The sequence below is a fragment of the Rhincodon typus genome, chromosome 1 (assembly GCF_021869965.1).
Source record: "Rhincodon typus isolate 14 chromosome 1, sRhiTyp1.1, whole genome shotgun sequence".
NCBI lineage: Eukaryota > Metazoa > Chordata > Chondrichthyes > Orectolobiformes > Rhincodontidae > Rhincodon > Rhincodon typus.
Window position 1 is genome coordinate 53,067,458 of NC_063332.1, and position 12,784 is coordinate 53,080,241.

The 12,784-nt window shown below is 40.8% G+C and overlaps 1 protein-coding gene across 1 annotated transcript in view; it reads left to right on the forward strand.

Annotated features, from left to right (window-relative positions):
• The window catches only part of LOC125482782 (ectopic P granules protein 5 homolog), a 17,938-nt gene extending 6,022 nt beyond the window's left edge, over nt 1–11,916 (forward strand). Inside the window, exons 3-6 of the mRNA XM_048595042.1 lie at nt 6,933–6,962; nt 7,773–8,032; nt 10,593–10,733; nt 11,751–11,916. Coding sequence (XP_048450999.1) covers nt 6,933–6,962; nt 7,773–8,032; nt 10,593–10,733; nt 11,751–11,901 — 582 coding nt within the window. The 3' untranslated portion in view covers nt 11,902–11,916. The remainder of the gene's footprint in view (nt 1–6,932; nt 6,963–7,772; nt 8,033–10,592; nt 10,734–11,750) is intronic.
• Nucleotides 11,917–12,784: the final 868 nt, after the last annotated feature.

The window sequence follows — 12,784 nt, forward strand, 5'->3', positions numbered from 1 at the left end:
ACTCTAGCTAACTATCTTAGTAACTAATGAATTCATCAATGAAATGTTCGTTTGTTAGATGTGGCAGAGATGGTTGTGTGCCCTGATTGCAAAATGTGTGAATCTGTGAAACCATTTCAGACCCAGATGATCATATTTGTCAGAAGTATTTGCAGCTTGAAGAGCTTCAGCCCGGAGTTGTTGAGTAGGTTTTTGAGTTGCTGATGTTGAATGTATCAGGGAGGCAGATTTAACATGATGTCTTTTTCCAGAAAGCAGTCCTATTTTATAATTTAAGTAAAACTTTAGAGTTGATTGATAATCAAGGACATATAGAGAGTGTAGGGGGATGCTTAAAAAAAGAAATTAGAAGAGCAAAGAGGGGGCCACAAAATACCTTTGCCAGATAGGATTAAGGAAAGTCCCAATGCATTTTTGGAACACTGCGTTCAATTCTAGTTTCTCTGCTATAGGAAGGATGTTGTGAAACTTGAAAGGATTCAGAAAAGATTTAAAAGGTTGTTGCCAGAATTTGCGAGTATGAGCCAAGGGAAGAGGCTGAATAGGCTGGGGCTATTTTCCCTGGAGCGTTGGAGGCTGACGGGTGACCTTACAGAGGTTTATAAAATCATGAGGGGCATGGAGAGGGTGAATAGACAAAGTCTTTTCCCTGGGGTGGGTGAGTCCAGAACTAGAGGCATAAGTTTAAGGAGAGAGGGGGAAAAGTTTAAAAGGGACCTAAGGGACAACTTTTTCACGCAGAGGGTGATGCATGTATGGAATGAGTTGCCGGAGGAAGTTGCATAGACTGGTACAATTACAACATTTAAAAGGATGGGTATATAGATAGGAAGAGTTTAGAGCGATATGGCCAAATGCTGGCAAACGGAACTATATTTATTTAGGATAGCTGTTTGGCATGGATGAGTTAGACCTAAGGGTCTGTTTCCGTGCTGTACAGCTCTATGACATGTTAGGTACATTAAGAGCAAAAGGATTACCAAGGAAGGGAAGAGCTTTATTAGAGTCCAAAGGAGCGATCTGTGCATCAAACCAGAGGACGTGGGTGATGTCTTAAATGAATATTTCTCGTTTGTGTTCACAAGAGAGAAAGACATTGTAGCTGGAGATTTCAGTTGGAAAAGTGAGGTTGTAGCCTGTTAAGATTAATAAGGAGGAGGTATTAATGTTTTAGCGAGCAGACAGGTGCATAAATCCCCAAAAGCTGTTGAGATGTATCCCGGGCAGCTATGGGAGGCGAGAGGAAATTGCTGGGGCTCTGGCAGATGTATTTAATACTTTTGCTGGCCAAAGGTAAAAATGCCAGATGACTGGAGGATAGCTAATGTGGTTGTTTTGTTCAAGAAGGACATGAGAGATAGGCCAGGTAATTCCAGACCAGTTAGTCTAATGGTCAGTGGTGGGGCAATTATTGGAAAAAAATTCTGAGGGGCAGGTTTAATCAACATTTGGAAAGGCAGAGAGATTGATCAGGGATAGTCAGTATGGATTTGTTGGAGGGGGATCCTGTCTTAACTTAGTTTTTTGAAAAGATGACAGAGGGCAGTGTAGCTGATGTGATTCACATGGAAGCCAGCAAGCCTTTGACAAGATTTCACACAGAAGGCTGATCCAAAAAGTAAGAGCCCATAGGATCCAAGGCAAGTTGGCAAATTGGATCCAAAATTAATTTGCAAATAGGAGGCAAAGGGTGATGGTGGAGAGTTGTTTTTGTGATTGGAAACCTGTGATCAACAGTGTACACACGGATCAGTTCTGAGACTCTTGCTGTTTGTTATGTACATTAATGACTTGGATGTGAATGTGGAAGGTAATATTTGTAAGTTTGCAGATGACACAAAAATTGATGGTGTTGTTGATAGGAGGATTATCTCAGGCTACAATCTGATATTGATCAGTTGACACAGTAGGCCGAGATTGGCAGATGAAATTTAATCGCGATATGTGCAAGTGACACATTTGGGAGGTGTGATGAGGGAAGAATGTACACAATGAATGGCAGGTCCTTAGGGAATACTGAGGAACAGAAGGACCTTGATTTACATAAGTATCAGTGGGAATAGACAAGGTGGTGAAGAAGGCATTCAGGATGCTTTCCTTCATTAGCAAGGGCTTAGAATATAGGAGCAGGAAGTCTTGTTATAAAACATTGGTGAAACCACAGATGGAATCCTGTGTGTAGTTCTGGTCGCCAGACTATTTGAAGGATGTAATTGCACTGGAGAGGATGCTGGGGAGATTCACCAGGATGATGCCTAGGATGGAAAGTCTCAGTTATGAGGATAGACTGGGTTTGTTTTCCCTGGAGCAGACAAGGCTGAGTGAGGATGTCATCGAGGTATACACAATTATGAGAGGCATTGACAAGGTAGATCGTGAAAAATTTTCCCCGTGGCAGACACATCTAAGACCAGAGGGCATAAGTTTAAGGTGAGGAATAAATGATTTAGAGGGCATATGAGGAAACGTTATTTCATCTAGAGGTTAGTAGAAATGTAGAATGCGTTAAGAGGGTGATGGAGGTAAGTACTCTCACTACATTAAAGAAGCATCTGGACGAGCACTTAAAATGCCATGGGCATCTACTGTGTAACAATGGAAGAGGCTCAGCGCTTGACTTTGACAACAGGTGCAAGCTACTTGTGTGGATGAGAACAAGCATTGTATGGTGGATGATTGAGTTGACCATAGCACCTTGCTCGAGGATACCATTCTAGTGAGAACAGTGAAAAAGAATATCATGACGATTGGGGCAGTATAACTAGGGGATTGATACTGTTCTCTGCATTCTTGACCAGGAGCTGCAAAGATTGTCCTGCCTACCCACTTGCAGGGTAATGGATATATCTTCATGACTGCAGGTGAGCATTGTTTCAGGGTGTGGTAATCCTGTTGTTTGGTCCACATAGGAACCAGTCACATGGATACAACTACGCTGAAAAAATTTGAGAAGGTGGGATCCAGATAAAATGCACAATTTCAGAGGTAGTCATTTCTGGATTATTGCCTGATCCACAAACCATTTGGCATATTGTCAAGTAGATTAGAGAATTAAATACATGACTGTAGGGTTGGTGTATGAAAAATGGTTTCATTTCACAGGGCACTACACCAGTATTCAGGAAAAAGAAAGCAGTTGCTTTGGGATGGGCTCCATTTAAGCCGGGCAGTGATTAATATCTTGATATGTTGTATGACTCGAATCATAGATTGGACTTTAAACTAACTGAGTGGAGAAAGATTTAAAAATCCTAAAGGATCATTTTAGACAATCGAACAGTAAAGCAATGTGGGTAAAGACAAACCTATTGGGACAGAAAGGGGCACAGTGTTTTAATAGTGATCGTCCAACAGTGAATAAGGCCCAGGTAAAGAATAATAATAAAGACAAAGGCCTTTTATCCAAATGCATGAAACATGTGACACAAACAGTGATAACTAATTTAGGTCTAATCTCCAACTCAGGCCTGATAGTAAGTATTACATAAGGGCAGCATCAAGATGGCTCAGAAGATCAGGAAGCAGGAATCAGTCTGGATGAAGATTAGGAATAGCAAGGATCAGAAAATGCTAGTGAAGATAGGGATCGTTAAACCATCAGTAGTTTTGTCAGACTGAGAATTAAATAAGAAATTATTTGAGTTTAATTCTGGGGGAGCGTAATCTTCCTATAGATTGGACCGATCAAATTGGCAAAGGTGCTTTGGAACCTAAATGTGTAGAATACTTTTGAGAGGGTGTCCAACATATTGTTCTAGGAAACAAACTAGGAATAAAACTACAGGCAGTTCCCAGGTTGCAAATGAATCCCATTCCTGAGTCTGTTCACAAGTCGATTTGTAAGCAAGTTAGGCCAATATAAAGCAGCCGTTTGCAAGTACAGGAAATGTTCATATGTCGACTGTTTATAATTTCACCCTGGTTTGGGATCAGTTTGGTAAGTACGAGCATTTGTGAGTCAGATGTTCTTAAATCAGGACCCTCTGTATTTTAATATAGTATTATGCAATCAGTTGTGGTTAAGTAATCATTTCCAAAGTTCTCCGATTTCCAGAACTGTGCCAGTGAATTCAGAATTACCAAATATAACAACCCTTCAGGAAAGGAGAAGTTGGCCTGTCAGCCCATGGAACTACCCATCAACCATTGGGATAGTCTGGGAACCTATTTCTAGAGACGTCATTGCAAAGCATTTAGAAAATCATATACAATTCAACATCAACATGGCAGTTGAGGGGGAAGTAGTGTTTGACAATTTTATTAGATTTTTGAGGGCGTATGGTTGGATTTACAAAAGGCGATCAATAAGTTATGATACAAAAGCTTTGTTTTCAAAAGGTTCATGGAGTTGGAAGTAATATATTAGGATTGATAAAAGACTGGAAGCAAAGAGGATGGATAAATGGGACATTTTCATGGTGATAGGCTGTGCGAAGTGGAGTGCTGCAAGGATCAGTGCTGGGGCCTCAGCTATTTACAGTCCATATTAATGACATAGACAACTAAGATTTTAGAGTAGATTTGTAGCTCGGGTTGTGGATGTTGTGGTTGGTTGGCTCGCCAAGCTGGTTCGTTGTTCCGCAGGCATTTCTTTACCCTGCTGGGTAACATCATCAGTGTAGCCTCCGAAGAAGCGCTGTTGTGTTTTCCCGCCTGTTATTTAAACTCTGATGTCCATTAAGCTGGATTACCTCACTTCCCGTTTTCTTTCGCAATGGACTGTATATGGGGTCTAGTTCTATGTGTTTATTGACGGCTTTCTTAGTGGAGTCCCAGGCTTCTAGGAATTCCTGTGCTTGTTTCTGCTTTGCCTGTCCCAGGATCCTGGTGTTGTCCCAATCGAATTGGTGGTTCTCCTTATCCATGTGGATGGAGATGAGTGAGTATTGGTCGTGTCTTTTTGTTGCCAGTTGAAGTTTGTGTACTCTTGTGGTTAATTTCCTTCCAGCTTGTCCAATGTAGTGTTTATCGCAGTCTTTACAGGGAATCTTGTATATGACATTGGTCCTGTCCATAGTGGGTAGTGGGTCTTTGGTCCAGGTGAGCAATTGGCGTAGGATTGATGTGGGTTTGTGTGCTACTCTGATGCCCAGTGGTCGTAGGAGTCTTGTGGTTGATTCAGATGTGTTCCTGATTTAAGGTAGAGTGGTGAGTGTGTCGGGGCATGTAGTATCTTCCTGTTGTTGTGCATGTAATAAGCATCTTCTGACCCAGTTTTTTGAGTATCCATTGTCTTTGAATACTTGGAAGAGGTACTCTTCTTGGCATAGCTCTATGCTGCTGCAGTGTGTTGTTGCCCGTTTAAATAATGTTCTCACGCAACTTCGTTTGTGTGTGTTGGGGTGGTTGCTGTTGAAATTCAGTATTTGGTCAGTATGTGTGACTTTCCTGTGTACCTTTGTTAGGAATTCCCCATTTGTCCTGCGTTCCACCATGACGTCCAGGAATGAAAGCTGTTTGTTCTTCTCCTCTTTGGTGAATCTGATCCCAGTGAGGGTGTTGTTTATTAGTTTGTGTGTCTCCTCTAGTTTGGTCCGTTTAAAAATGACGAAGGTGTCGTCCACATAGCGTATCCATAGTTTTGGTTGGATTAGCGGAAGGACCATACTATCAAGTCTCTGCATCACCACTTCAGCTATTATCTGGAGATAGGTGATCTCATGGGTGTCACGTTGATCTGTTCATATTTTTGGCAGTTAAAGGTGAAGTGGGTGGTGAGGCATAGGTCCAGTAGCTTCAGCACGTTATCTGTGGAGTTGGTGTCGCTAGAGCTTGTTCTTGTTTTAGTAGTGTTGTCAGTGTTTCTCTTGCTAGTGATTTGTCTATCAATGTGAATAGGGCAGTAATGTCAAAGCCACCCCATGGGTGGCTCAGTGCTTACCTCTGTTGCCTCACAGTGCCAGGGACCCGGGTTTGATTCCACCCTCGGGCAACTGTCCGTGTGGAGTTTGCACGTTCTCCCCGTGTCTGCGTGGATTTCCTCCCACAGTCCAAAGATGTACAGAGCAGGTGGATTGGCCGTGCTAAATTGCTCATAGTGCCCAGGGATGTTTAGGTTAGGTGGGTTAGACATAGAAAATGCAGATGTAGGGGAGTGGGTCTGGGTGGGCTGCTTTTCGGAGGGGCGGTGTTGATTTGTTGGGCTGAATGGCCTGTCTCCACACTGTAGGGATTCTATGATTCAGGGGAAGGTCCAACATAATTTTATTGAACTCTTTATCAAGAAATCAGACTCTGATTGTACTTTAATTAAACTCCGTCAAATGCTGTCAGTCTCTTCACAGGATTCTTCAGAAAACAGTCTTAAGTTTGTAAGTAAACAGTCTCAGATCTACACTAGCTATCTCCTTTTGACTCCCGCATCTGAGGATTTGCTACACCCTACCTAGCCACAGGTCCCTATGCTGTATTTGAACTGTTTGTCTGAAAAGATAGTAATACCCATGCAGTAAGGCTGGGGCAGACTGTTCATCAGTCCTTGAGGCTTTGCTGGTATTTCAGGTTCTGCACTCATCAGTTTGTCTTCCCCTCTCATCTAAATCTGGGTCTGGTCGTTGGGTCATCTTATGAGGTGATCTTCTCGGTCAAGTCAGTCAGTTGATGCTTAACATAAGATACAAGGAGTTGGAGACCCTGCGTAGCTCAACTGCCTGTCAAAAGTGCTCTCTGGAGATGCTCTTGAAGAAGGTGCCAAAGCAGAACGCTTAGGCTCAAAGTTGTACCTTTTATCTCCCTCGTTGTGCCCTTCTTGAAGATTTTGTGGACTGTGTCCAACATTAGCATAGGCGGGAGCAAGAGGATCCAATAAGGTGATTATCTTCCATATTTGTAGGTTGCAAAACATGGTTTTGAACCTTCAGCTGTCGCGTGCTGTCCCTGTCACAATATGCCTCTGGCCTCCTACTGAACTGGGTGCCTTCAAGTCTACGTAGCATTCGTCTAACACAGCAGGTTCACTGCAGGTAAAACAACGGTTTGTTCTGAAACAATGTACTCATTAGCACCTAGTCAAACAGTTCCAGGCCTGTCTGATTTTGATAGGAAGTTGATTGTCCAGCACCTGGCTGCATGAATGCTGTCCGTTCCCGTTCTGCAGTTTGCAAATTGCAGTCTGGCTAGGTTTAAACTAATTTTCCAAATGTCAAGTTTTTATCTCTGCTCATGAACAAATGTCAATATTTCTGTAATAATCCTGGAAACCACAGATCACAATAGTCAGTTACACTTCTCATCACTTTGATGATTGAGATTAGACAGAAAGTGAATTGGACAGTGATTAGCTGGATTGAATTTGTCCGGTCATACCTGGGCAATATCTACACTGGCAGGCTTTTATTGTAGCTATTTTGAAATAGCATGGCTACTGACATAACTAGTTCTCAAATCTTCAGCACAGCAGGTAGGATGGTGTAAGTGCCTCATTGGCATTTCTGTATCCAGTGCACTCAGCCAACTTGATATCATATGGAATGAGTCAAGATGGTTAAAGACTGAAATTTGTATTGCTGGGGACTTTGGGAGGAGGCTGAGATCCACTCGGGACATTTGTTTAAAGTCTTTTATATTGATATTATTGGGGATCAAGAAATTCCTTTAAAGAAAACAAAATATCATCATATTCTTCCTAGCATAACGAAACTTTGCCATATACTTTAGTGATTCTTAATGCAGTGAGGTAAATTTTTGTTTGCTAACAATCTTGTGGTTATTAAATATTTGAAGTGTTATGCTACTGCATATTAACTCTCTTGATTTTTTTTGCTTAATTATAGGTGTCATATTTGGCTAATGTTGTTCGCCTGAGTCAGTCTCCCGAGGCGTTATTTAATCACTGGGCATGGGAATTGGTTGTCAGGTTGAAGCTGTGTAGTAACCATCCATGCAACACCCAGGATCAGTCACCATTTAACAGCTCCTTTGCTGCACCTGAATTGAATGAGTCAGCTAACCTCCATCCTCTTTCTAAAGCTGTAAAAGCCGGCATTCCTATTGGTTGTTATCTTGCATTGTCAATGACATCAATAGGTCACAGGTATGATGTGAACAGTGTATGTCATACTCGAGAGCAAAACTAGCTATGCACCTTACGGAACTAAAAATAACAAAGAAGTACTGTCAATGTTTTCCAATAATCTTTCCAGTCAATCCAAATGCTATATCATTCAGCATGAGGGGTCAAGGAACAATTCTCTTTTGAGGCTTCTATGTCTTCTGCCTCACCTCTGGGTTATGTAGTACAACAACGCTGAGCTTCTCTTCAGTTATTTTGTCTTGTCTACTAATACAGTCACACTGTTTCACATTTGGGAATTATTTATGCAGAATTTTTTTCTCTGCTTTTATCTTTCCATGGGATGAGATTTTGCTGGCTGGGCCAGCATTTATTAATTATTCATAAAAGTCCTTGAGAGGTGGTGCTGAGTCCTTTTTTTGAGTCACAGCAAGCTAAGGTTTGTTTTTTATTATTCATTCATGGGATGTGGGCATCGCTGGCTAGACCAGAATTTGCTGTGTCCTCCTTCATTACCCAGAGGGCAGTTAAGAATTGACCATTTTGCTGTGGTCTCCAGTCAGATATTGCCAAACACAGTAAGTGTGGCAGAATTTTTTTCCCTAAAGGACATTCGTGAACCAGTGCTGCTAGGAACGGAGATTCAGGACTTTGACCTAGCAACAGTGAGGGAATAGCAACGTATTTTCAAGTCAGGCTGGTATGTGGTCATTGCTCGGTACCTGTGGAGCACAAACGTAACTTGTCACAAATCAGCCCAAGCCTGAATGTTGTCCTGGTTTTACTGGATGTGGACACTGACTGCTTCAGTATCTGAATACGCAAATGGTGCTAAAAAATTTGCACTCGTCAGCCAATATCCCGAATCCTGATCTTACAATGGAGTGAAGGTCACTGATGACCATCACCTTAATTTTGTTCGCCTTGTTGCTTCTGCTCCAAAGGCAATAATCCATGCTGGAGTTTGAAATTCTATGTATGTGTCAGTCTAGGCAACTAGCTATGGATGCTGCTACAACCAGCTATGATTCTGTGCTCCTCTTACATTGTACATAATATCCAATAAACAGTATGTTTGTCAATCAGGAATAATTTTTCCTATATAGCCTCTTAGGACACTTAAATAAAGACCATAAGAAACAGGAACAGGAGTAGGCTGTTCAGCCCCTCAAGTCTGCTCCACCATTCAGTAGGATCATTGCTGATCTGACATTCCTCATGTCTGTTTTTCTGCCAATTCCCCATAACCCTTGATTGCCCTACTGGTCAAGAATCTATCTATCTCAGCCTTAAATATACACATGGAATCTGCCCCCATAGCACTCTGTGGCAAGGTGTTCCAAAGACACGCAACCCTCTTAGAGATGAAATTCCTCATCATTTGAGTCATAAAATGGTACCCTTTTATTCTTCTAAGACTGTGCCCTCTGGTCCTAGACTTTCCAATGAGGGGAAACATCCTCTCAGCATTTACCCTGTCAAGCCCCTTAAAAATCCTATATGTTTCAATGAGATCACTTCTCATTCTTCTAAATTCCAATGAGTAGAGTCCCAACTTGGTTAACCTCTTTCTGTTTCTTTCTATGTCGTTGGTACCAACATGGACCACGATGACTGGATCTTTATCATCCAACTCCAAGTTACCCTGCAGCCCAGATGAGACATCCTAAATCTGAACACTGGGCAGGCAGCACTCAGAACTCTCAATCCTAACCACAGAGAACCGACCCTATTCTCTGAACTATACTGTTCCTGATTACAGCTGCATTTCTCTTTTCTCCCCACTCTTGAATGGCTCCATGTACAATGGTGTTATGGTCAATTTGCACACCTTCATTACAGTCCCTGCTCTCATCCATACAGGGACCAAGAATCTCAAACCTGTTAGACAAGCTCGAGAGTCTCTTCAGCACTACCTCCTGGATCCGTGTTTCTGACTTGCTTATTAACACACGCTCCTGTCCCTTATCACTGACTGAATTCAACGTAGTTAATCTGAGAGGTGTGACTGCTTCTGAAACACAACATCCAGGTAACTTTACCCTTCCCTGATGTTCGAAGCTCAGACTCCAGCTCATCAACTCTGAACCGGAGTTCTTCAAGCAACCAACAGTTGCTATAGAAGTGGTCACTATGAACCACAACCAGCTCCCACATCATGCAGGCACAACACAAAACCTTGCCCTGTATCTCTATTTTATTTAGTTGGTTCTTAATTAAATAAAGTTGTTTCTAAACCATGAGGTAGCTGCATTTAAAATGATGTAGCTGTAACATCCTTTTATGCATATGTGTACTGTGAAAGATGGAAATTAATAGTCATCATTGAGACACCATGTGCAAATGGCAAGTAACCCATCTGGTTATTTTAGTCTGACAGGAAAAAATATTGTGCCATGGCCTTCATCTCCATAGCAATATGTTAACATATTTGATGCCACTTTCTCCTGGAATCCTCTGTTAATTATATGCTGCAGTCCATAAAGAAGTTCAGCTGGCAGCTTAACTTGCAGGTTTGAATTAAAGGTATAAAATTGATGTAATGATCTTCTGAATCTGCTCATGTTTTAACATCTTTTAGCATTGACAAGTTCTGCTCTGAAGGAATACCTCTGCTGGGTGTACTAATACAGTCCAAACATCTTAAAGCAGTAGTCCACGTGTTGGATAAGATCTTGCCACTCTTCTACCCATGCCAATATTATCTTCTGAAAAATGAGCAGTTAAGTAGAAGCTAATTTACATTCTGCTTAAAAATAAAACTCTTCCATTCTTCTTTAGAATATATCTGTTGAGAATAATAACTTATAACTCCACAACAATTAGCAAAATTCTCTAAAGTCTCTCAATGTTGAAAGGCAAAACAGCTAATTGCTAAAATATAGTACAGTTTCTGTACATCATACTGACTTTAGATGTTACATTTCGTCAATACTCTTTTTAATGCACTTTGTTAACAATCTTGGATTAAATTCTATTTGAGTCATTTTTATTATCACCTGGATTTAAATGGTACAACTTGATTGTTTTATTAAACTTATAAGAATGTAATTTAGCTGTGAACATTAAGGTTGCAAAATTGCTTGATATTTATTAACTAATTCTGAAAAATTAGTCTATCAAATCATTCAAATTGTTTTAATTCGGTGAATTTTTTTGAATTTATTGTCTAAACTAGCATATTTGGACTATAGGATTCATCTTCAATAGTTTTTTTTGCTGCCTCAATTCTTCACTTTCCATTTCTAGGGAGGGGTTGTCTGCTAATACTCATGGGGGAGACTATGTCTGGGCACTGTAGGGCTGTTAGCTGCACTCGGGTCCAGATGGGGCTGGTGGTTCCCCGAATTGAGGTGTTTGGGGGTGGTGGGTGTGGGGTGGCACAGCTGCCCACACAGACAAGAGGTCTGGGGTTGTGTGGAGGCTTGAGGGGAGAGAGAAATCATCAAGGGAGACCTATGGGGAGTGGTGTTGGCAGTGTAAAGTTGGGGTACAGGGTGGTGGAGAGCTCAAAAGTGGGGCTGAACTTGTCTGTCTTCAATCTCAAAAGTTGCTCTGTACATTTTCCCAAGTAATGAATATTCTAAGTTATTATAACCTTTGAATTACCTGTTACTAATAATCTATCTGTATTAGTTTATGTTCTGTCTCAACAAGCAATGTAGTTGTGAATTATGACTAGGAAACTTAATTTTAAGCAAGTTTGAAAACTCATTATTTCTTATTTCCTCCACTTCAGGTTTTTAATGTATATGCAGCTTTTTCTTCAGACTGACAGTGGTGTACTTCAAGGAATGACTCAGCAAGTGACCCAGAAAGTAGCACAACATTTGACTGGCATCAGCTATGGAGAAAACATCAAACTGTTAAACAGTATGATCCAGGTATAAGTAATTAGATAATGTTCATAAAGGATTGACACAAGAAATTATCACTTGAAGAAAACTGACTTACATTTATGTAATACCCTTCACTGACATCAAAATGTCTTAAAGTATTTTATGAAGTGTCATCATTGTTGTAATGTACTTGTGTCAGATGTTGCCACAGATGCAAACACTGCCACTTTTAACCAATAATCAGCCAGGATTGGATTAGCCTCAAAACTGTCTGTGCTTGCCATCATTTCTCCTTTGAAAAGGACAGAAACTTCCAGAGTCTACAAGTGCAATTAAACATAGAAATCCAAAGGTTGCTGCCAGTTCTCCAAAGGATCCCCACAGACTGTAATTATTTAGAAACTATTAAACCAATAAGAAATTGCTCTTCTGAATTATTAGTCTTGAAATAGAACCTTTAAAAAAAACAGATTTTACCAACAAGGCACATAAGCCACATCTGGCAAGACACAGAGCTGCTGAAATGAAGCCTTTGTTGTGTAATTAAATTTCTAATAACACACTAAATTCATTATCGCTATTGAGAAACCTCTCTGGCTGTGGAAAATAAATACAATACTTGTAGATTGTTGGATTTATCCATTATGTTTCCAAAGAATCCAATTTTTTAAGTTTGTTTGACATTTCAACTTCACCTTTCATACTACCCCTCCACCTCAATCATTTGTTTCACTCACTATGAAATTTAAAGTGAAGATTAATCAGAATAGTTAACCTGGTTTTGTGTGTGAGAGAATACTTCAGTGGTGTTTGTTTGCTTGATGCCATTACTGTAGCTGGACAACCACCTTGATCTATACTAAGTTAATACTTACTGTCAAGAAAGAGAAAATCCACACCAGAGATCACTCATTTTTGTGGGCATCTTTCTTGG